This window comes from Tyto alba, unplaced genomic scaffold (genome assembly GCF_018691265.1).
Source record: "Tyto alba isolate M040663 unplaced genomic scaffold, T.alba_DEE_v4.0 Super-Scaffold_23, whole genome shotgun sequence".
Taxonomy (NCBI): Eukaryota; Metazoa; Chordata; class Aves; order Strigiformes; family Tytonidae; genus Tyto; species Tyto alba.
Window position 1 is genome coordinate 16,614,298 of NW_024881297.1, and position 25,433 is coordinate 16,639,730.

A 25,433-nucleotide genomic window follows, 5' to 3' on the forward strand; every position below is an offset into this window, starting at 1 on the left:
ACAGGTTACATACCATTCTAGATGCTGGGGAATGCAAGCATCTGTGATGCCTGCGAGCCTGTATACAGACAGGCATCAACTGGTTTAGAGAGGACAGTGGCATTACTGGAAATGAGTGAGTAAAGAAGGAAGTATCCCAGTGAGAAATTAGCCATTTGCAAGCTATATCTGAAATAAATGCTACAAACTTATCTTTGTTTTAAATGCATACTGCTATAGATAGTGTTTGCTCTACTTGGATGTTAATATCTGTTAAAAAATGGTATTTCAGTTTATGAAATAAGCGGATATGGCATCTACATTCGTCTTGCTTTTCCTTTTCAGTGTGTGGACACATTGCACGCTGTTACAATGTAAACAAACTGATCTATGCATAGTGCATTTGTAGTGTCTTTCCTTTTCTGGTACTTCCTTCCTCTACCTCAGCTTCCTCATGTCTTGTGTTTGGCTAGCCAGTCACAGACAAACTGTGGCTAGTTGCAAGCTGACACACATGCTCACTCTGGTGACCAGCTAGCTGATGCTTGTCGGAGGCTGAGTTTTAGTCAGGTTTTCTTACAACACAGGCAAAGATACATGTTTGCCTCATGCTTTATTTGATTTGGAAGATCAGAAAACTGTCAGTTAGATCAAATAGACTATAAATTAAAGATTAAATTAGCCTGGTATTTTTATAGAACTTTGTAGAAATTTATGTCCTCAAAATCTCTTCTTCATCAATATTGGTTGAAAATCAGAGATTGACAGACTGGTACACAGTAACTTCTAAACTAGGAGGCCTGATTTTGTAAGTGTCATTTCTTTAAAAATTAAATGGTTAGAGAAGAATATAACGTTGTATATACGGTTATCTTTTAGAAAGTGCACTGAGTGGTTTTTAGAAGAAAAATTCAGGGTATGCAGCTCTGTTAATTTCAGAAATTTGAAATGACCCTTTAACTTTAGTCACTTAAAGCACGGGATGCACACATTTATAGTTCTTTGCTCAGATTGATTTTAGAAGTTGCTTACTATCCTGTTAACAAGGAAGTGAAGCTTTTGACCTATTAGAATTGGAAGCCTGTGAATTCTAGCCTTTATTTCCTTTGGAGTAATCTTTGGATTTTTGATGCTTTATTATTTATAATGGTTTACATCTTCTCAGCATGAGTCATAATATTTCCAGTATCCTATGTAATTTTTAGAGTGATAATTGTTTCAGCGTAGCTTGACATTTCTTAGCTGTCAGAATGACAGTGGTGTGAGTGGAATTAGAACCAAGTTTCTAAACGCAAGCAAGGAAAGTAACTTCCTGAAAATGTTACCTACAACAAATCTACCCTATCGCTACTCTAATTTGTTTTTCCACTGAATCCAAAGCACAGCACTATTCTAGATACAGTCTGGTTTTACTTTGCCTTAAAATATACTGCATTTTGCAAAGATTACTAAACTGTTCTTTAAAAGGGCAAGAAATCTCTTTCAGAAGTCACCACAGTGTTGAGCATGTCTGCGAGACACTGAGAACTGTGCTTATTCACTGACAATTTTAGTGATATAGCTTCACTGTATGTAATTAGCTGGGTCTTACTAATAGTTTTTTCACATCTTTTGTAAATGCATTAACTGGAGAAGAAAAATATTTTGTAATGTTTCATGCAAGGATAAATCTTAGCTGTTAATCTTGTAGGTTATTTTCCGTAAACAGAACTACAAAAACTCACAGTTGAACATCTAGGTTCATAACTAGATCCTGAATGTGGCTCAGCAACTTCCAATTCAAGGGGAAAAATTGTGTACTTCCAGCACAATTAAAATTGTGAAACAGCTCCTTTCCTTCTTAAAGTTTTAATGTTAAGTGTTAAAATGTCAGAGTAGGCCAAAAGCTTTAGACCTTAGTAACCTGAGAGGAAGTCTGCTTTGTGAATCTGCACAAAAAATAGGTAGTAAATTTTGAAAATGTCCCTGTTTATGTGAGAGGCTGCCTATGTGACATCATCTGGAGAACTCCTGCAGTAATTCAGCATCCTGCATCAGAGAATATTGCCTGATGAGCACAACAACAACAAAAAAAAATCTCATTAAAAATTGTAAGTCTACACTAAGTCCACATGATTGTTACTTCAGTAGATATTTTGCTGCAAGTCTAAAAGCAAAGTCAGTTACTTTTGCAAGATGTTTTCATAGGTCATGCTTTTACACACTGTATCAGCTAGAAGCAGAAGTTTTTATCAGACATTTGCTCTACCGAACAAGGAAGCTGGCAATAGAAACAAGTTTGTTCTCTGCTAGAAGGCTGTAATTTAAATTGACATAAGGAATTTCATAATTAAATCTGTGCAGTGATGCTCTGATATTATGGTGACAAGTGGCTATAACAGAACCTGTTAGTATTATCTATGAAAACCAGCTTATTTTTCATATTATATGCATTACCAGATACCTAGCTATGTAGTACAGAATGAAGTTGGAATGAAAATTAGCTCCCGAGTTACAGAGTAGTAGTTATTCAATGCAAAGTCCTTGCTTATATTAAAAATGAAAATTATCATACTTATTTTAAATCTTAGCACAATAACATTCTGAGTATTTTGAGTGCAAGTACAGAATGGCAAATCATTTCTTACTTTGTTGTGAACTAAAATGAAGTTAAAAAGCAGAATAATTTTGCAGCAAATGCATTTATCACAGAAATGTCAACAAGACCACTAAATAATAGACTGATACTAAGCAGGATCTATTGAATTAAAGGCTCTGTTTGAAGGTCCCCTTGAGGCTAAATGCAGGAAATGGTATTGCCAAGCCTCATAGTGGGGCCCGAATGAAAGGCCAATGTTCACGCAGCTTTCCTCTCTCTATATATATATATGTACACACATTTTTAAGTTTATGTAGTTTTGAGAGGCTTAGTTCTGCTGTGAGCTTCTAAGGTAAAGTTAATGTCTTCCTTAGAAACTTCATCTTGTTTTGACTGGGCAGCAAGGCTATGAACTTAGATGAATATATCAACATACCCTTTTTGGGTTTAAATAGACAGCTTGCCAAGTTTAGCAACATACTGTGGTTATTTAGTATATTTTGAAGACAGCCTGAGACGTTTCCTGGCACTTCATGAAGTTACATGTATCAGATTCATGTAAATATATGAGCATATACAGAGATTGTGTTGGTGGCATGTAGCAGAATTCCAGTTTTTAATAAGAATTATTACTTTTACAGCATAGTAATGTGCTTTATAAGTGAATGTTTTTCAGGAAGTTACAGACTTCCTAACAAAGTCCTATCCATGTATACTGCAGAGATAGTTTACATAAAAACATTTTATGCTGTGTTTCACCAGAAGTTTGCTGTTAGTGCAGCTCTCATAAGCATGGAGTCAGTGTCCCATTTGTTAGTGTAGGTGCTTCCCATTCCTTTGCCCTAACTCATGATCTGTTGCTGGCTTTCAGTTTTATCCTCATTACTTTCATTTTCCATGTGAAGGTGTCTGAAACGTTTTGGCTTCATTACTAACGTCCCAGCAGCAACTGCTGACTTTTCCATATTCTGTGCAGCTCATTTGTCATCTTCTAAGTCTGCAGTGTTTTGTTTGTGAGGTGTAATCCATATGCATAAAGGAGGCATTAAATAAATACTTCTAAGAAATGAAGCAACATCAGTGAGCATTAGGTCATTTTTAATTTTTAAAAAATTAAGAAAGAAAAACAGATTTTGCAACCTGTAACAGCATGGAGCAGAGTGATGACTTTTTAAGTAATAAGAATCTAGTAGATCAGTGAAAAACCTGTAGATAAAAATGTTGAGAAATACACTTTCAGGCCTTGCTGAAAATTATTCTGTGCTTTCTTGGACATTTGGGTCTCAGTTCAAGTTAAATATATAATTGTTGCCTGTAAAACTGAACTTGGAATTAAAAAACAGTGCTGAAACAGTAGGCAATGCATTGAATACTTGTAGACTAAATTTCACCATTTTCTTCATAAAAATACATTACAGTCTTCATTTATGAGAAGAGTTTGCTTCCCTCTAAGCATCTTAAGATGCTGTATGCTTTTAGAAGGATTTATTGACAATAGACCTCACCTTCACCTGGCAAGAGGGCAAGGAACCAGCTTTGCTTCAGTATACTTGTGCCTAAAGTCAGTCTTGAAGGTAACTAAGGTCAGTGGTTGTTGCAACATAGGTCTTGGTTCCAAATAAAAGCACTGCTCTTGGCAGCATGAGTAACAACTCATGACTAGTGTTTATTCCTGCAAAATGTCTGGTCTGGCAGACTATGAAGCAAAGCTGTTCTGAATTTTGATTGCATCCATTTTAGATGTACTTTGAGTTCTAATGACATTTACTGAAGTGAACTTAGCAGATATTTACAATTATAAAATAGTTACACAAATGAATGATTACTGTTGAAGGCTGTAAAAAAACTGGTGTAGCACTCATACTTATTTAAAGACGAGTTGTCCCAATGTTCTTCTATTGAATTCATATTGTTTCTTTCTCTAAGATTGTGTATATATGTAAAAAATCGTTTAATCTCTATCTGTTTCTGTGTGTCTATAAACACATAGGAAAACTATCGCCCTCAGATTAAGTTTGGGGGAATTTTATATTTGAAGTTAAGGTGAATTTAATGCTGCTTAAAGGCCTGTACTGGGTTTGGCTGGGATGGAGTTAATTTTCTTTATAGCAGCCTGTATGGTTCTGTTTTTTAGATTTATGACCAAAATAGTATTGGTAACACACCAGTGTTTTAGCTGCTGCTGAGCAGTGCCGGTACAGGGCCAGGGCCTTCTCTGCTTCTCTCTCTGCCGCCCCAGTGAGCCGGCTGGTGGTGGGCGAGAGGCTGGGAGGGGGCACAGCTGGGACAGCTGACCCCGACTGGCCCCAGGGACATCCCAGACTGTCCAACATCGTGTTCACCAGTAGAACTGGGTGGCATTTCTTCCAAAGTAGCTGTTGTTTGGATATTGGCTGGGTATTGGTCTGCTGGTGATGAGTGATTGCTTTTTCGTGGTTTATTTTTTTTTTTGCTTCACTTACTGTCTTTTATCTTGACCCACAATGTGTTTTTCACACCTGTGCTCTTTCTGTTCTCTCCCCCTGTCCTCTGCAGGGGAGTGGGCGAGCAGCTGAAGGGGGCTTCCCTGCCAGCTGGGTCAGTCCGCCTCAAGACTGAAGGACAGATTTGGCTTTTGAAGCTGAAATACATATTAACGCTTAATTTTAGTTGAATTGGTTTGGTTACTTGCTTTGTTTTACCAGGCTTGCATTTTGACAGCTGCATCTCTGTCAGGGACTGAGATTGCACCAACTCAGTTCTGATCAGAAATAAGTAGAATGAAGTGAACTTCTGAGAGGCAAGAAGTCATCTTTCACATTTTTTATAGGGGTTTAAATGGAAAATAGTAAGGAGAGAAGTGTAGAGATTCTATAAAACTAGCAAACTTATTTCTAAAGGTATTTTTTTTCATAATACAAAGAAAGCTTTTAAGTCTTTAGTAATTTAACTGTTAGATATTAATTAACTTAGTAACTGACACTGACTTGAGTTTATATTTGAATTTTTTCTCCCTGTATATCTGGAACATCGTTTAAGTAATCTGAACAACCAACTCAGAATTAGGTTTAATGTTTAAAAAGTTATTTTGATCTTCAGTTTCATTTCTCCACAAATCTGTGTGGAATATGTTAAGAAATAGAAGCAATCCATGTTGTTGCTGTTCCTGATCTACAGGGTGTAGAGATTCTGGTTGCAAAGTCGTAAGCTCTAAGATGACTTGTCATTTTGAATGTCCCAAAACTTCAGGGGACTTTGGTGATGTGCCTTCAGCAGCTGTGGTAAAAAAACAGTATCAAGTCCTTCCAGCTTCTTTTACATGTTTTGTCTTCGTTTGAAAGAATATCCTTTTGATAGAAAGGAGGAATACATACACATATTTTTCAAGGCCTTTGCTTTCACTGAAGTACTATAGTCTAGAAAAATGGCTCCTATGGCCATATTTGGGAGGAAGAGACTGGCTAGGACTGTTCTTACTACCTTACGGCACTGTGTACAAAGCTATCTAGTTCTTCAGTCTTAAGCTGACAAGAATAAACAACTGAAGAGATAGAAAGTAAAATCAGCAGTACCAAAGGAAGGTTTATTTGGAAGGAAGCAAACTTCAGTACCAACAGAATGCAGGATAGGTTAAGAAGGGGTGAGAGAGAAAGTTCTGACAATAGAATTAAAGTGAAAACAGGGTAATTGAATCTGCTAGCATTTACCAAAAGAAAATCAAGTGAAAGACTGTATGCAAGTGTAAAAAATAAGGGCAACTTTTTCATTCATTCTCTAAAGTCTACCTTGACTGGTCTGTATTTATGTTAACTGGGTTAAGCAAATAAATAAAAAAGAGGTCGTAATACAAGTAGTAATAGATGGTTAATCCCTTCTAATTGGCATATCAGTATTTTTCATAGATTTTTATGTCCTAATCCTGAGACTTAAGATAAGAATTGGGGTAAATTGAGAGAGAGTTCTGCAGAGGACCAGTGGTTACACATAAACCCTTACCAAACTCCTCACCAGTGGCCAGCGCCAAGAGTGTATTTGTGTTGTACGTGATGCTGGGTGGACCAGGGATCAGAACAAGATCGCATTGATCAGCAAAGTGTCATATTCAATCAAATGACTGAATTATCCACTGAATGCCCTTCAGTGGATTAGATCTTGAAAACTGCAGACAGAAAAAAGGTAGATCTTGTAAATTGAAAACAGTACAGGAAATTGACAGTTCGTTCAGTTTTGCTGTGAATATTACTTTGGCTTGTTAGACATGTGGATGATTGCTCAGCTGAGGTACAGTTTAGCCTGAGTAGGGGCAGGAAGAGGTATACACAAGTCTATTGTCTTTTTAGAAAGATAAACTGAATCTACAAAACAAAACAGCACATGAGACAATTTATAAACATCAGCTTAAATGATAAAGAGAGTAAGTACTTTAGAAGTTACTTCCATGTAACAATATATTTGAGGAGCTTTGAAAGTCTTAACTCTTCAGCTAAGAAAAACGGTTATAAAATTTACTATTAATACATACTATGAACAAATTGGTAAATTAATAATCATAACCGTCTGCCACTGTTGTCTGGTAGTAAGCTATAACTTGGGGGGGGGGAAGCAAAAATACTTGTTGTAACACAACCCATTATATTTGAACATGGCTTCATTTTTTTAATATTCACTTGAATTATAATTGTCATTTGTTACAAAAAAGGAATCTGTGCCATACTGGTTTTAAATTTAAATACTTCGCTTAGCTTAAGTGATCTGATTGCAGCTATTTTGGGTGTCTTTGTTCCAGTTTCTGCTTCTGAAACATTTCTGTGTCATAGTCAGAGTCCCTGACTCATCGGTAGCCATGTGTGGGTTTTGGAGTTCTCGGTTTTATCTTTCCTATAACTGAAAAGAATCTGCCTCTGAAGAATGACCGTTTTTGGTGCCTATGTACAAAGGGTTGGCCAGGACTGCCTTCTCCTTCTCCCTACATCCCGTACATTGAGTGAATTGCACAGCACCTTGAGATGAAGTTTCCTTCATTTCTAAAACATTATTCTTGGCTGCACTTCTGTAACGTTTGGCAGCCATAGCTGCTTATTTTAAGATGTTCATTAAAGAAAAAAATTAACAGGATGAGAGACAGCTGCAGGTACTGGCAGTATACAAAATTCATAATTACTAAGAGTAACTGAAGCATATTATAGTATAATTCAACCGAAAAAAACAGCTGGCACATGCTGTATTTGTCATATGAGAGCTTTGCAGAATGTACTTGCTACAGCTGGCGGATTTATCACCCGTCTGCCAAAATGCTAAAAGCTCACCTTTTGTTTCCTACTTGCTTAACAAAGACAATATGGAGTAGGGACTGATTTGATTATTCAGCAGTTGGGGTTAGTGCTCAATTTTAGTATTAAAATCTCCTAATGTGTGTTTGGGGGAGGGTTAACAATTGGAATGAATCAACTGTCTAGCTCAGTAGCCATCACGTTTCCGTATGCTTAAAAGGTTAAACTTTTTTTTTAAATATGCATTCAGTGTAATCTAATTGTAAAAATAATTTCTTGATATAAAGCTCTACAGGAGCCTGTAAACTCTGTTTATGGCCTGTGCTGCTAAGAATGCTAATTCTACACCTCAGTACAAGTATAGAAGACAGATTGTTTTCAGTAACTACAAATTTTTAATATAGAAGATGAACCTATTTGGATAGCCTTCTAAGATGACATAACAATAACGACAGTTTGTCAGAATTTAAGAATTTCCTTACTTTCAAAGCTTTTTTTACTACCATGCTGAAATTTTAACGTACGCAGTCTACACATTGCAAGGAGTAGTGTTTGAATAGTCTAGGAAGTTTATTCTGAAAAGGTATATATGAAAAGCTACAACAGAAATTGCATACAATTTCTGTTTTGCTAATAAAACAGTCTACTTTCAGTCTACTGAACTTTCAGAAAACTGCTGTTCATTAGGGCTCCTATATTGATAATGCTTCATTTTGATGCTTGGTATTGATTACAGAGGACAAATTACAATAATAGTGTTAAGTAGTGTTAAGTTGATCTTGCAGTTTTAATCCGTCTTTATTTTATATAAAAATGTTCACACATGGTAACATGGGTGTAATCTATATGTAATTTTAACTGTTTAACACTGTTTAAATATCTGCCTACATATTCTCATTTTTATAGCAGCTAGTCAAAAGATGTTGACTGTTTTTACGATACCTACCTGGGATTGGTTAAGTGGCTGGTTGAGAACAAGAGTGGGAACAACTGGCCAGGTATACCAGCGACCTTATGTTAACAGATAGATTGCAGCCTTGTATTTCAAGTGCCATATAGCAGTTTTCAGTCAAATTTTTCTGAAATAGTAAACGTAGACATTTTTAAGAGTAAATTATTGTTGAGCACTAAATGCCATCGTTAAAATAGCAGTGGCTTTTTAAGATGAAGATCGGAGGTTCAAGTATCTCCTACCTTACCTCCATTCCCCCAGAAAGAATAAAGGCTTTAGCTACCATTGCAGTGCATGTGGTTCCAGTAAGAGGCAGAGCACCTAAAGGTTAGATACCGTCTTTCTGAGCATTGTCAGTGTGCTACATATTCATGAACTTAATTGCATTTCAGCATACTCTCAACTTGGGAAAGGAGGGTAAGTGAGAACAGATTTGAAAATTCTTGTTCACAAGTCTGTTTGAACCTCAGTGTAGAAGGTGAAACTGTGGCAAGAATCTGGATCCCGCCATTTTTTGTGATGGCTGTTGCTAGTGGGGTTGAGATTGGTCAAAGGTTAGAGCAGCTCATTCAGCTTTACATCCGGCTAAAGTTACCAAAGTTCAGAGACTTTTCCATCTTTGGTCATCCCTCTTCTTCAGTGGCTTCAGGAGGCAAGACCTGTTTACTCTGAGCACCAACTCTGAAGATGTCTACCCTAACCCAGATTTTTTTTGTCTTTAATACTATACAAATTCAGGATCGCTGAAACTCATTCAGTATAAAAGTAAAAAGACCGCTTTGAAGATGACGACATTTTGCTTTTCCTCATGAAGTGTTCATTGTTGTCTGTCTGAAAAGTATAGAAGGATTTAGTTTTAGGTACTTCAGAGCACCTTCAAAAATGTCCACATTGAAGTCTGGTTATGGGACACTAATTAGAATGTTAAACATTGAGTGCACTGTGCAAATGCAGCTTATATTTATAGCATATTTGGTAATGTGCCTGCAAACTAAGGTTCAATAAATGGAAAAAAACATCTGTAAAATGTCATCTGCTCTTGACAAAATCCTGTTGATTCAGACAAATACTTCTTATTCATCTACCATTATAGTTTTGAATACACATGCAGTGCTAGCTGTGTAGTGCTTTTGCAATCAGTGTTTTAAGAGCAACATCGTAATTAAAAATATATCATAGCCCCTGCAATACAAGAAAATATCTATGAAATTATATTCAGATAATTGATGCAATACTGTGTGTTTATCAGCATGTTTTCTTCTGATTAATAGAAGTGAGCTGAGTCAACAAAAACTTCGTAGCCAGGAGCTCATCTCTCAGCTGGAAATGGCAAATGAAAAGGTAACTGAGGTAAGATAATGACTGATATGACAACTATTTTCAGTTACAAACTGATGCATATACACTAGGATCTTAAAAGAAACCTATTTAGGTGAGTTATGTTGCTGGTTTAGAAAAAATTAAGCATTTTTGAGAGGAGGAGTCATAACTGGAAAACCCCACTGTTTCTGCTGACTGACATTCAAATGGCAGGAAGACAAATGAACTTTACTCTCAAATTACAAGAAAATGTAAAGGAGAGATCAACTTTCAAGGTTACTAATCTAGCAATTTTAGACTAGATAATTCAAGAAATGTTTCTGAAGTTACTCGTGTCTGTGTATGCATGCATACCTCTAAGAAGGCGTAGGCATTGTGTTATGGATAATGTAGCATACACAGAGATATCAAATTCTCAGCATACTATGTGTAGAGTAGAATTTACCCTGTGTGTGCATATATGCATATAGATAGAAGCATTATCCATTAACAATTGAGGGCAGGGTTGTTTTGGAATGTGCATTGTTCAATAATTAATGGCCACTTTAGAAAACAGCTATCCTGTCAGCCTTATAAATCTGGGATAACATCCAGTTCTGTCTAGGGTAAGTCCTTCTGTGTTGTTTTCTGTAGTGCTGTGTTATTTAGAGGAGAAAAATGGGGCTGATGCAGCAGTACATTTCTGTAAGTAAAGGATGGTTAAGAAAGACTTTACACATACCTTTTGAGGAAGAGAACAGAAGAAACCTATAGCAAGATTAGCATCTCATTTGTGTCATCTAGTATATTCTTCTTCCCTTTGAGTATAGCTAAAACATTTACATTGTAAGATTGTGTAAATTAAAGTACCTGGATTAAAATGTCAGCTTTTATGCATCTTACTTCAAGATGGTGAAATGAGTAAAGCTTCCTCTGCAGATTACTCTGATTGGAAAAGTCATATGTCATATTTGAGCTGGAAATTCTCTAATGCGTCAGCAGCACGTCTTCAGTCTTATTATAAGTGGTAAACAGTTCCACTGCTTAAGTTCCTCTTGTTTTAAGCTTTTTCACTACAGTATGTATAGAACCAGTAAAAAGAACTGTGCATTCGTAATGAGATATTTTATTTACACAGGATGAAAAATTAATGGTGGAATATCGAGAATACATCAATAGGCTTCAAAGGCGACTGAGCCAGGCAGAACAGAGGGCAGCTACAGCATCTCAAAAGGTACAAAACTAACAAAAAACATGTTATCTAAGTGCATTTAAAAAATCCCATTGGATATTACAGAAATACTCACTTCGTATCATTCCAGAGGCAGAGGTGATCACTTACGTGCATTACTACTAAACTAATTTTAACAACAAGCTTGTATTTTGGATGCATCATCACAAAACTGATGCATATTCAATTAAATGCCACCTTCTGACAGGATGCATAAATGACAGTATAGATTTGTTTATGGCAACAAATTTGATGCGAATTAAACTTGTGTGGTTCAAAATGTGTGAATGAAGGTGTATGATAGTTTCCATCTTCAGAAATGGCAGGAGGTTAACGAGGAGAAAAAACCTCCTTAAATAACTGCAGCTCCTGTTCACATAGAGCAGGCTTTTTTAGCTTGGTGTAACCTGCTGGAGCAGTCACAAACGATGGCTTCACGTGAGCAAGAGCAAATGTGCTGATTCCTGCACCTATCTCCTGGGCAGTCTGGCTTAAAACAAAGCATGTCTTGAGCTGCTGGCTAGAGAACTGCCTTTTTAAAAACTCCTAGGCAGCATAGCTGTGTTCTGGGAATTCTGTTTGTGGCTTTTTTCAGCCAAATAAGTTCCCCACTCTAATGCATTGTGCGGCTGCATGAAGAGCAGGGGGGAATGGCGTGCAGCGGCTGCAGGACAGAATTGGTAGCGTGGACCTGTTCGGTGTTGGTCAGATTGCAACCTTGAGTACCTCCTGCCGTGTCACGTGACTTCCAGAGTTGTTAACTGTCCCCCTGGGTTTTCCTTAGTAGCCTCAAGTAGCTGTGTCCCCAGAGATTGTTGGAGAAGTACCCCCCACTGCAGTTACCATCAGTTATGTATAACAGAGCCAGTAAGTCCCGTAGTGTCAAAAATACTGAAAATTGTGCAGACAGAATGGGAAATACTTGCTTTTTTCAGGCCATGGGGAGGCGGGCAGGGAGGGATGGTGTATGTATCTCACTGCCCTAGGGAACATGCCTAGTACGTGTTTTGGTGATTCTGAAAACTTCAGACAAAGTGTGTCTGTTAGAGTTGTTTATATGCCCAGGACTTCCGTGCGCACCATGGTGTTCACTTTGTGAGCTGAATTCTCGCTGCTGCCTTTTTCCAGTTCTCTAACCATTCGCTTCCAGCTTTGAGCAGTGCTGTTCAGTATTTCTAGACATTAGGGATGTTGGGAGGAAAGGTTTTCTTCTCTTCGGATGGAGAAACATTGGGCTTTAATTGTCTAAACCCCATGCTACTTGTAGTTCTGTATTTTCTCTGCTGGACAGCAGTAGGTGGGTTTTTTCCCAGCCAGCATCTTTTTCACACTATTCACACTGTACATCTCGAAGCAAATCCCCTGGCAGGTTTATACACTGGTTTCACTTCTCTGCCAAGCAAATTTGTTACCCAGGTTGACTTCCTATTCAGTAAAGGTGGCCTTCCTGCCTTCTCATTTTTTACAGTGCTTTAGGAAACACATTTGCAAATTACAGCTTTTTAATGGGGGTGATCCCATGTGAGTTGCAGGGAGGAAATGTTTGGTTGATCTAAATTGTCCAATTAGGACAAAGGGCAATTTTTTCCCAACAGCAGTGAGTAAATGGGCATAGCTGCCAAGCTATCATAACATAAGCTGTGTTTCCTGGCTGTAAATGCTCTCTGTCATGACAGGGTCTACCCAGCTGGTGAAGATTTGCTCTGAAAGAGTGATTTATCTTTTTTTACCTCCTGTTTGTTACATGGATCTGTTCAGCTCTCATAGTTCTGAGGCGCTCTCTTCCCTTAAAAACACGCTCACACCACCTTTCAAGGGAGTAAATTCCTGGCCTAGGTGCCCATGTAGGAAGAGGCCTAGCTGTTCCTGAAAACAACAGTAATTAACTGTTCCTCACCAGTCTCCCTCTGGAAGGTTCCAGAGAGATTTGGTGAGATATTTAGCAGCTAAGCTGTTGTCCAGATCTTACTGCCAGTCTTCAGACCTGCCTTGCCCCTTCAAGCTTGGCAGAGGTTACTGCTGCCAGTCAGCCAGGGCTTTGCTGCGGTGACTGACGGACTTCTGTGCCAAGCCCCTTCTGCCCCCCGCCAAAGAAAAGACACACCAGCGCTGTTCCCGCTCAAGGCTGGGAGAAGCGGTCCCCGGTGCTGCTGCAGGAATGGCTGCTCTTCTGAATCTGAAGGAACAAGGCTTTTAGTCTCTTCTAGCTCTCAGAAAACTGAATGTTCACGTGTGCTTCCTCAGGTTCAGAACGGGAACTCTTCTCTGTATTGTGAATCTGTAGGTTGAGGGCTGCCTTCTGACTTAATTGTGTACGCTCGTTACATGATCCAGCTTACTTGTGAAATAAAATCCAATATGGACTAGAGCTGGACTATTAGGGAGTCTAGAAATTAGGTTTTATTGTGGTTAGTTCAATGACTATTAATTTTACCTTATTATTAAAAAATAGTAATTCAGTAAGAAACAAACAGGGTAATACTTGCATAGGTTTAAAATATTTGTAGTCTAGGTAGATATCTTTGAAGTGTACTTCTGCTACCTCAGCTTTCACCATCTTGAATTCTTTGGGATCTGAAATAAGACAAAAGCAGCAGTTGCCCAGAGAGTGCATTGTAAATGCTACTGTTCACCCCAAGTTCCCACTTAGCTCTGCTTGTTCCCTCTCCTTCGTGACCCCTTCCATATTGAAGCTCTACTGATACTCTGATCTTACAAAAAATCATGTAAGAAACTCTGCTTGTTTTTAATTACAGCTCAGCCTGATAACTACACAGAAGAAAAAAGCTGCTTCACTGAAGGATCTGGAAGATATTTGAACACATTCTCCCCATGTTGGAGTTAAGATCATCGCTGGAGACACTTCATACTGGAGCATTAAAGTCAAATGCATAGCAAGGCTTGTAGAACCTAGCTAAACAGTTTCTGGTTTATTCAGCAGGTAAGAAAGAGGGTGGACAAAGATACTCTGTCTGTATGCGGAGTAAGGACTGGCAGAAGACTGCAAAATGATGTAACTGAAGTCCTTTAATGTAGCAGATGAAACAGTCTGATACAGTGCTCTGGCATACTGGTCTTTTTTGGTCTTAAAAACACCAGATCCAAGACAAGATTGTGCACAGGGAATAGATAACTTTATATTGAAATTCATTAACAGCTTTGTTCACATACAGTCAATACCTTTAATTTTTCTTTGTAGTGCAGTAACTTGGCAAGATTTTGAAGATCTTTTATGAATTTTAGTGAGGCATCATGAATGTCAAATCGTTGCTGTTTTTATGGTAGGCGTTACAGCTCTGAAATGCCTCCCTTGCCTTCCAGTTTCAAGAATTCGGTTCAGTTTGTTCTGATGCCCCTGGGAAACCATTAATAAATAAAATACTGCTCTGGTTATTCATACAGCTCGTTTCTATGGACCGTAGTCAGTCTTCAGTTGTGCTTTTTCTTCTCAATTACTATTTTACAATTGTTCCTTGCTTTTCTGTTGATCTGCTCTCTTGGTTTTTATATGTCTGGGAACTTCAGTTCTCTATTACTTCAATTTGAACAAAGCTGAAGTCAGCCAGTCATCCACCTTTTATGCATTCTTAAATAATGCGTTTGAAATCTACAGCTGCGAGTATGTGGGAATCCTCTTGCATACATGGCTTGCTTTGATAGTTGAGAAACTTCACGTGTATCATTCTAAAATTAGAGCTGAACTCTGTTTTCTCTTTCAGCATATATTATAAACATTTGATAGGTGCTAACCGATATTGAAGTGCTGCCATCTTGGACGTAAGGGGCATAATTTCTTGTCCTTCCTCTTAAATGTGAAAAGTATCATTCTGGTTTATATCTTCTAATTCGGCTGGTGGATAATGCTTACCCAGTGCTTGGCGAAAACTATTTTGGACTAACAAACCCCCAGATCTGTCACAGTGGATCTCCACCGCATTTGCATTTTAGAGGACAGACCTGGGTTGATCACCACGTGGAAGTAAGTGTTTGTGTCACCTCCTGCAAACCTGGCTGTTCAGGTAGAGCCTGCAAGATGGATGCAACCTCAAGAAAAATTTCTGCTTACCGCAGAGGAAGTTACTGTTTCCTACAGCTGTACACACTTCCTTACTAGTGCTTTCTCGGTTTGATGTATGCCTGTGTCCATTGCGATCTATAATTTTGCCAAGCGGCCTCAAAGATTTTTCAAAGCAACGTAGATACATTGTCCAGAAGCTACAACCAGCTGTTGCAGTGAGACTTTCATCAGTCAACCATGTCTATGGTACAGGGAGAGGTAAGTACCAAGCACCTTATTTTCATTTGCATAATGCACATGTGAGGTGATGACAGACCACCTGGAAGATCTTGTGTGAGCTATTAATCCCATTCGCTCCTTGAGGAGAGGCTCTAGCTGTGAAGTGAAACCTGGCTGGAAAGGGCAGGTAACTCAGTTTTTGAGTGACAGTATTTGTGTTCCTTGAGGCGCAGAACGGCACATGCTTGGTTCCCTTTTTATGATGGGTACGTTCACTTCACCTCGTGGTGTAGCTCGTGGGTAACAGGTATTTGCCAGAATATGAATTGCAATGATGACACAAGCACCCAACAGTAAAGTTCAGGGGCAGCAGAGCAGTTATGGCAGATGACACAGGAAAGAAAGAGATTTCCCTCCTGACTGCCTAATCCTTTGAGCAGCTAAAAACTGACCAAGTGCATCTGTCTGAACCACAGCAGGGAATGGGGTCAAGTTAAGCTCGTCACCATACCACAGCCTCTTTTCGTTTCTGTTTGGTGGCCGGAGGAGGCTGCTGGCGGGTTGCTCACACGTTGGACTTTCAGAGGAAAGGCTCTTGCTGAGGCAATTAAAATTTGAGGCTTGCTTGTTAGTTAACTTTTGCCCTTTCCCTCATGATGCTTAATTGTTTCATGGAACTGAGCAGCAGGCTTTGCAATCATCTGTCTTGGTGGTTCTACATTTGTTTCTATCTGTGTGGGTTTTTGTCACTCTTCCACTGAAAAGTTTTTGTTTCCCCTACCTTTCCCACCCCAACACCAGTTTTTGAGTGTTTTAAAGATTGCCTCATGTGACAGTAATGCTTCCCAGTGAGTAGAACTTTTGTTCTTGAACCTGTTTATTTAGGGAAAGTTTCTAGGTGAATAGTTACTTCCATTCAACGAGTGAGAGAAACTGACTGAAGGTACTACGAGTTTCATTTTGGGTCTGCCCAAGAGCCCCATACCTCCTGGCATAGGCCAGAGCTTGAAACATCTTCCACTGCCTACCAGAAACGTTTCCACAGTCTATTTAGGTGGTGAGCAAGCTGCCCTCGACTCTCTCCCCATGGTGCTCGGGTGACCCCAGCCGTGCAGTGCCTGTCTGAAAGGCTGCTGCCAGCAGCATCTCCACAGCAGCCGCCACAGCCTCTTTCAGACTTTTACTCACGCCTTGAAGAGCTTGTACTGGTAACTCTTAGGAGGGCCATCCTTTAACCTTTTTTCACCGAAAAATGGTTTGGTGGGGTGCCGCCCGCGTGTGATACAGGTACAGATCTGAGAAAAATTATTTACCTGGAGCTGTTTTTCAAGATGCATTGCTGGACATACGTCCTCTTCCTGCTCTGCTCCGAGTCCGTTCGATGTTTCTGTGCCCTGAGTTGAGAGGAAGCAGGAGGAAAGGGCCCGCAGTGCCCTGCGCGCCCGCTCGGTGCCCTTCGTGCCCGCTCTCCCGGAGGTCCTGCGCTGGCAGGCACTGCTCTGGCAGCGGTGCCTGACTGCCGGCACTGCACCGTGCGTCGGCCTGCTTGAACATCTACAGGCAAGAAACCTCATGTTCCTCTTCCAGTGGAACATGGATATGATGATTATGGACTGTGGAAGGACATCATGTATCAACAAATATAAACTCTTTGAGGTAAGCAACATCTCTTTGAGGATCTCAAGGAAAAAAGCATGGGGTTTTGTTGCTGGGCTAGGCACAGCTGTCACTAATGAGACCCAATACTATTCCTAAAAAAAAAAAAGGAGGTAAAAAAAACCTTGCAACTGCAGTGTGCATTTTGATACCTGTAATAATCCAAACTAAAAGCTTATTTTAACCATGGAAGTTGCTCACATCACTGCAGTGAGGTATTTATGTAAAAACCCAAACCAAATAACTACTGCAAATTCTAAAACGCTGCTGGCAAGGATACTGCAAAAATGTACAGCATTTATTCACATACAGACAAAAAGGCACAATTCTACTGAATATTTTAACAAAAAATACAGCTGTCTTCAACTAGGTCTTTATAAATACTTCAAAAAAGGGAGAAAATAAATACAGGATTGGGCCATGTAATATAAAATAGTCATCTCTACATATACTTTTTATTTCTATCTGTTTCTCTTCATGCACCTTCTTTAATTAATTTCAGCTGAATGGACACCAAAGCTAGGCACATAGTGAAAAATCTTCTGTACAAGGTTTTACAAATGTAATGAGAGTTTTCTCGAATTTCTGAAATTAAGATTTATACACAACACGTATAACCCTTCATTTAGATTTGTGTGAGTTTATAACCTAACAAATGGCATTCCAGGCAACTTTACAGAAGTTCAACTAGCCTACAGTTTGACAGAATACACCAATCATAATCAAAGATCTCTTGGTCAGTCTGCACAAGGAACGGAAACGCTTAAAAACAGAAATTCAGCCAATGGTTCTATCCCAATAAAATGGGGGGGGTTGTGTGGGGGGGGTGTATTGTCACTGCTGTACTTACAATACCTCTTCTGCCGAGCGCTAAGCGTGGGAGACAAAACTAACCTACAGAGCTGGGCACACTGCAGTCTTCTTACAGCTTTTTTGGTTTTGGTTCAGCTTAACTTGAAACATTAGAAAGCTTATTAACCTAAACGTGGGGGAGCAGAACAGATAAGGCATTAATTCTGCACAACGTTAGCATTCATAATAGTGCAAATTAACAAGGTACCTCTTTCAAACTGGTGTGAGGTTAAATGTTTATTTAGAATCAAAATTTAGATTATTCCATCTATGGCTTGTCAAACAATTCCCTATATGGTCACGAGTTTCCTTCTTACTGAAATTAACAGTGCCTGTCTGGAAAATGCTGCTGTATGTTGAGTAGAACTTACCTGCATTTACCTTTTGTCTGTCTGTCGTTTGATCAAGGAAGTATTTTTCTTTTAACACATCCCAAGAGTGACTACGTAACTTCACGTTCACCAGTGCCCTGTTGGGCTTTCACCTCTGTCAATCATGAAGTTAATCTAACTTCTTGGGAGCAGCAATGGTCTTTCAGAAGTACACTCTGCATCATACACAAAATTCCCCTTCCTCAAAAGATTAAGACTTTTGTGTTTTAAAACAAATGATCGGGATGCATTCTGTCAAAATACTTAATTAAGTAATAACTTGCATAGCAAGAGAGAGTGTTAATAAGCCTTTTTTTTTTTTGTTTTGATTGAATCCTGTGGAAGACTCAGTTACAGCAGAGTTCTGTGTTTTAAACGTTCCCTGCTCAAGAGGCAAGGGTCTAACCTTAAAAATTGGTTGGATGTGATCATGGCAGGCCAGGAGTAGAAAAGGGGGGGGGGGGGGGGGGGGGGGGGCAAGGGGGTTCTTTATGCCTGTCTTCCTGTAACACATTGCTGCTTTAACTTTTTCACCAGTACATACCTGACTTACATCTATGCAGAATTCCAAAATTTACAGGCTCCTAACACTCCACTGTCACATGTGCACTCTACTTGGTACAAAACAGTATCCTAATGTTCTGTTAATATTATTGCTCATAGCTTACCAGTTATTGCCATTTGCAATTATTAAAAAAAAAGTACACAATCAGAATGAGTCCCCTCTTCCATCAAATCTAGTCCAGACTAGAATGAAATCTTTTTTTCTTCATTTGACTGTAAAGAGCTAAACACAATTTATTGCCTTTCCATTTTATTCTATTTAAAAATATATATTCATGTCTATTTTAAAGCAACCCTTTAGTGTCATAAGCCTGGCTTTCCCAATACATACCATTAGTGCATCTGAGGTGGGCTTTGGGAAATCCTACTGACTAGTGCCTTAGAATTTTTTTTTTCTTGAATTGTCATCGTACTCCCAGAGGCAGGTGACCGACTAAACGGTGCTGGCTTATTCCACGGGGGGCCGTGACCCAGGAGCCTCCCCCCGGCTCAGAGCTCCCTCGGGGCTCAGTCCCGGTCTTTCCCAGCTGTTGCACGGCAAGGCGGCTGCCGCCCTGACCCCTCCCTTCCTCCTCCTCCACTGTAACATCACGGTTAAACCTGGTCATCTTGTAGGTGTATTTACGTGTAAACTCTGGAGCTGCTGGAGGGGTGTGAGCTGCCAGCTACGCTCAAACTGAATGCAACAGGAAACATTCTGCAGAGAGAGGAGAAAGACCTACCACCAGCCAAGGACCGTGACCATCCGTAAGGGGGTTTAGCAGTGCAGTACGGTTAAACAACCATCTTCGGTTCAATACCCACTAGTTAATTAAGAGCTTGTGCTTTTCCAGAAGGCGGGGGAAGGGAGTCTAATTGTATCAGTGCTTTTTTAGCTAAAAGGGGTGAATGCAGCCTACCTCCCCCTACCTGCCCTAGCCCCTTCTAAAAGGTTTTTGCGAGTTAGTTTAGTGTTCATCACAAATCCTGTTTCAGTAGTGACGTCATTCTCTGCTTGCTTGGGAAAGTTGCAAATAAAGGAGATTCAAACTTCTCACAGAAATGGGGGGGGAGGGGGGGTGTGAAAAAAACAGCTTTAAGTGCATGTAAACATGTTTATACAGCTCAGGAATACCGGGTTATCAATTTGTCAGTCTGTAGCCATGTCTAAGAACTCTCCTCTCACACCAATAAATAACGTGGAGTTGGTTTGTAGGCAGTGACTCTGCTGCCCACGGTGCCGCCACCGTGTCCCTGGGGCCAGTCAGGAGGCCAGGATGCTTCTCCTAATAATGTCCGTCCTTCTGCTGATTGTGCTGTTTGGACTGAGCCGCTGCTGCCTGCATTTCTTTTCAGCCACTTCAGTCTCCGAGTCGCTCATTTCGGCGTCGGGGACGTACCCATCATTCTCGCTGTCAGGCTTTAGCTTGCTTTTTGCCCTGTCCTTCGGTGAAACTCTGCCCACGCCCAGGTAGGGGTAGCTGGAGTTCTGGCGGCAGGTCTCCTCCAGGCTCTCGCCCTGCTGTTGCCTCTCCCCCTTCTTTGGAATTCGGAATCCGCCCCAGTTTTTCACTGGGCTGGTGGGCGTCGTAGGCACTTTAACTACTGTCTGATTAGAGTTTACTTTGACAAGACCCCCGTTGCATTTAGGCACTATATCCCTCCGCGTGCCAGGCGCTGACCTACCACTGGAGTGGTTCACAGCCCTTTTGTTTTCCGATTGCCTCTGAGAGAGTTCTGTGGGTCTCAGTGGTTTGGGGTTGTGTTTAGAAGTCTTTTCCTTTAGTTCGGCCTTGATCACCTCACACTGTGGACGATTGTCTCTCCTTTTTCTGTGGTCTGGTATAACTATGCCATTTTTCTGCTGTGCTGATACAATCCGTGTTTCTGCAAAGGTCTTGTCAAAACTTAAGAAGCCAGCCGGAGCTGCGCCGCCTTCCCTTTGGCCAGGCTGCCCCAGCACAGATTTGCCATCGTTCCCAGAGCTGTTTCTTACTCTGTCTCCCTTGTGTGTTTTTTTCAAAGAGTGGGTTAGAGACGTGCCCATCTGTTTCCTGAAGAACGCAGAGTGCCATTTCAAGTCCTCTATCTTAGGGGCATTGGGGCCCAAAGAGGGACTGTTGAACAACACCGTGTTTTCCATTGAGGAGAATGAGGGAGGCACACCTACGTGTAAACAAATGGAGTTAAAGTCAGGCAATTCCATGTCTGGGTAAATACTACTCCTCAGTGTACTTATTTTAGCTGTTTCTCAAGCCTGACGTGTTCTTCAGCCAAAGTGGGTATTTGGTTCCCTATCCAGCACTTTTACATCACAGTTAGGTGGCTGTTGTGGTTTCCCAACCTACTGCTGGTGTAGTTCACTTCCATGTAGCTGTGCTGCACCTAATTACAGCTGCAGCAAACACAATTTCCAGCACTGCTCTATCCACTAAGAGGGGGAGAGTCCTCAGAGCAGGGGCGGGGGGAAAGCAAGCAGCAAGTGGCTCTGATTCAGTCTGCAGTACAGTTTGTTAGTTACTGAATACTCTAAGGATAATCTAGTTAATGTAGCAACTCTGAAGTTACTCATCTTTCTGAGAAAAGACTACTGTCAATGAGATGAGGCAGAAAAAAACATGTTGTTTCAAAACCAGAGTGCTACCTTCTCAAAACTCCTTTCTTGAAACTGCCATCTGCGATGCAAAGACGCACGCCCTAAACACGAAGGCAGCAGCACTAATAAACCACCGGCTGACTCAGTGCTGTATGGCACTTGGTGGGAAGTCATGGTCTCTCTGTCTTAAGGAGTCATTAAAGACTCACCCCTGGAAGGAGCTGAGGCAGCGAGCCCCTGGGAGCCCCCCAGCTGGGAACACAGACTTACCCGTTTCTAGAGCAGTGTGCCCACCATTACAGTGACGCACATCCTCGTTTTTTCTTCCAGTCTGCTGCTGCTTGGTGGGCTACACAAGATTTTAATGAAGACAAACGAAGTCCTGTTTGTCCTTCAAAATGAGTCACTAGCCTGTAACCAAACCTTTCAATGCTCGTGCCTGTGGCCTCACGTGAAAAAGAGAACATGGAAGTGTACCTGAAACTCTCTCTTGTTCCAGCTGCTTTGCGTAGACGTTAAAGATCTGTTCTTGAACTTTGCAAACAGATCGCTTGATTTTTTCCCTTCGGGTCACCATGTAAGTGAGATTACGCACCTAGAAGACATCAAGTTGATGAGTTTTACGGGAATTGTGTTTCTATAATGTTGTCAATCTGGGCTTTGACTCAACTCAGTTTAAGCACCATTTAAACAAGTTAGTAATGTATTTAACCTTCTTCAACACGCTGCTTAGAAAAGAGTCTTACATATCATTTAATTGATGGATTATTCCATCAGATTTGGGAAGGGCACAGCACCTATGAACATCTGAATCATACACATACAGACAGGCAATCCAGAGAAATGCTTAAATATACTCAGCATCAAAGCCTAGCACCATTTGCTTGAGACAAAACAGAAAATTATACTTAAGAGCATGAAACTGTGCAGACCTATTCAACAGTGCCAGTCCTTCTGATGCCCCTGCCTTTGCAGCATGCCCAATCACAACACACAGGCCCGTATTCATGCCACGGCACAACAGAGGTAGCAGGGACTGGAAACAGCAATGATAATATTATTTGTTTTTACTGTCTCAGGTTTTTTAGAAGAAAACTACATTTCTGCCCTTAAAATGTGACTGTCTAATCAAGACAGCTGTGTAAGCTTCACAACCACTGCTCCTCCTGAGCTCAGAGGTTACTTCTTCCCCAGAGGGGGGAGCGGCTGAGAAGTGCAGGTGGGTGTCGTGGCACACAGCGTCGTGTCCTGGGGGGGACAGCCGTGGAGGAGGAGACGTGGAACGAGTGTGAGTGGTTCTGCTGAGGTCCTGCTCTGCGTAAGGCTTCAGTCCCGGCACAGCCAGCACTGGTAAGGAACTGTCATTACTCCGTGGGGTTGCATCAGAAGGGATGTGTCTAGCCAGGCACCCCCCAGTGCAGTCCCTGGCCTCTGGTTCTCCCCCTGTCTGATCCAAGCTGTGCAACAGATGCATCGTGTCTGCAGAAGGGCCTGTTTCACCAGGTGAATTCCATGACACGAACTCAAAAGCTGTTGCTAGATGGATGACACTGCCTCTAATGTCATCCATAATCAAGTCTACCCAACTTGAAGAGGAAAAAAAAAAGGTAGGTCCCATTTTTAACTTTTTTTTTCATCCAAGTTATGTTGGATGTAAGAGTAGCAGGAACAACAGAACAGTAAAATTAAAAGTATTATTAGAATGATGTATTCTGTTTTGACATGACAAAAACGGAAAGGATACATACAGAATAGTTTAAGATCCAGAAAACGGTGAGAAACTCAACTTACTGAGCTGACCAAAGAGAAGATCAAAAGAAATCTGAGCATGGGGAGCAAAACACAAGATACTAGGTAACAGCTCTCACTGAGGTAGACCAGGGTCGTGGGCTAGAAGCTGAAACTATAAATGTCAAAAACTGCAACGATTTGTTAGGAGAGTAATTGGCCATCAGGCTCCCTTAGAGAAGGTGCGGTAGGTGCGTGAGCGACTGCTGTCCTGACGTAAAGCCTGGACACGATTCTGGCAGAGAAGCTCTAGTTCACCCACAGGTTATGTAGGACCTCCCAAGCCAGGTTCTGTACGTGGCCCACATGCTGGATGGATGGGAGAAACTGATTTCACTACTCTTTCTGGCTCTAATGTATCTTGTACTCTACTAGTTAACCCAAAAAGGAAGGAATTCAGGTCGTTACAGGATCAGATGTACTTAAGATACAACACCAAACTGATCCTACCGACCTGCTCTTTAAACATTCAAAACATAATTGAGTGGAGTATCACATGCCTCCCGAACCCACTGCACAGAGTCCAGGGCAATGGCATCCTGTGATGCTGTGTCAATGAAAAACATCTGCTGCAAGGCAAGGTTAAGTTTCAGAACCTTTTTCTCCTCGTGCATGAGATGAAAGGAGCAGAGAAAACCCTTGAAGGCTAAAACCGCTGCAGCTGGGTGTACAGGCCAGCAGCCACGCGTGTTAACCAGTCAAAAACAGTAAGCGCAAAGACGCCAACCCCATTATAGGACTGGAGGCTACAAGGCAAGACCTGCTGGGCCTACACGAAAAGGGTAAGTGGTGTGCTCTCTAGGAGTTGAGTGTTCGTGGCCTTTTCTGACAGAACACCTGGGAGTGAAGACGCAGCACAGAACGCCTGTGTGCAAGGCGGCGACTGAGCGCCTGGGGTGGAACTCGGCTAACAAAGGCCCGCGCCCCTCGCCCAGGCGCCGGCAGCGCCGCGGCTTACCCGCTCTAGATCCTGCCGGAGGTGTGTGAAGAGCTGCAGCCTTCGGAACAGAACATCCTGCTCCCGTTTAGCCAGATTGTCCTCTTCATCCTTCTTTGGGGTAATCAAAGGTTTATTGAAGTTGGCTTTTCTCTTCAGCTTCCAGTACTGATAAAGGAATCCCACCGGCTCCTCGGGCAGCCGCAGCGCTTTAGCCACTTCCAAAGACTCCACAAATGTATAGAACTCGTCCTCCAGCTGCTGGAGCTTTTGCTTGCGGAGGCTGACTCTGTGGGCATCCTCCTGGTTTTGATCCATGCTGTGGAAAGGGTCAATGTGGGCAGGAAGAGAGCTGTCCTGAACCCCGTTCCCGTTCTCCTGGCCTGGGCTGTCACTGGAAGTCTTGTCATCCGCTTTCTTGGTGGAGCTGTGCTTGGGACAGTAGGACTTAAATTTCACCTCGTCGTTCTCTGCCAGTATGGTCTTCATCTCCAAGCCACGGTCAAACGCACAGGTGACGTGAAAGGCTGTTCTGCAGTTCTTCACTGAACACTACAGAAATGACATAAAAATTAATCAAATATAAATTTAAGAAGCCACACCACCTAAAACGATTTGAGTAGCCAGGATGGCTTTGGGAGGACAACCCTGTGACGGCGCTCTGCTTCTCAGCTGCATGCACTTTCTTCTCTCAGTCCATCAGGATTACGATGCTTTCAGGCCGGGCAACCACCAAGTAGCCCGGGGGGCAGGAGCAGTGAGCCCCCACTAGCCCAGTCACGCCATTCAGTAACCAGCAAATCCACCAGAGGAGTGTTCTTACCCTCACCGGAGCCACTCGCCAGAGGCAGCGTCCCACGAAGGGCAACATTCCCCCTTCAGCTGTGCCAGCGTGAGGGAGAGGTGGCTCCATGCCGGTCTGGTACTTTTAACTAGAAGTCCTTCCCAGCACTGGGGCCCATGCTACCCAAAGGACTCCAACCAAGGAGAATTATTTTTTTTTTCCTGTTATCCCTATTTTATAATGTCAAATATTGAATCACTGTCATTCACTACTTCACTGACTACAGCCTTCACTTCACTTGGGGGATGAGGAGAACAGGAAATGCAATTTTCTGTCGTATTTCTTCCCTCCTTCCATCACAGAGCTATGGGCACTAGTTCA

At 41.3% G+C, this 25,433-nt stretch overlaps 2 protein-coding genes across 10 annotated transcripts in view; one reads left to right on the forward strand and one right to left on the reverse strand.

The window, feature by feature from the left end:
* Positions 1–14,687, forward strand: part of SCLT1 (sodium channel and clathrin linker 1) — a 45,410-nt gene extending 30,723 nt beyond the window's left edge. For both annotated transcript variants that reach the window (XM_032997635.2, XM_032997634.2), the window contains exons 20-22: positions 10,030–10,108; positions 11,196–11,291; positions 14,045–14,687. In XM_032997635.2, coding sequence (XP_032853526.2) covers positions 10,030–10,108; positions 11,196–11,291; positions 14,045–14,107 — 238 coding nt within the window. In that variant the 3' untranslated portion in view covers positions 14,108–14,687. The remainder of the gene's footprint in view (positions 1–10,029; positions 10,109–11,195; positions 11,292–14,044) is intronic.
* A 3,568-nt stretch (positions 14,688–18,255) lies between these two features.
* The window catches only part of JADE1 (jade family PHD finger 1), a 45,697-nt gene continuing 38,519 nt past the window's right edge, over positions 18,256–25,433 (reverse strand). For all 8 annotated transcript variants that reach the window (XM_042797160.1, XM_042797163.1, XM_042797165.1 and 5 more), the window contains 3 exons: positions 24,290–24,820; positions 22,021–22,138; positions 18,256–21,113 (listed from right to left, as the gene is read on the reverse strand). In XM_042797160.1, coding sequence (XP_042653094.1) covers positions 20,212–21,113; positions 22,021–22,138; positions 24,290–24,820 — 1,551 coding nt within the window. In that variant the 3' untranslated portion in view covers positions 18,256–20,211. The remainder of the gene's footprint in view (positions 21,114–22,020; positions 22,139–24,289; positions 24,821–25,433) is intronic.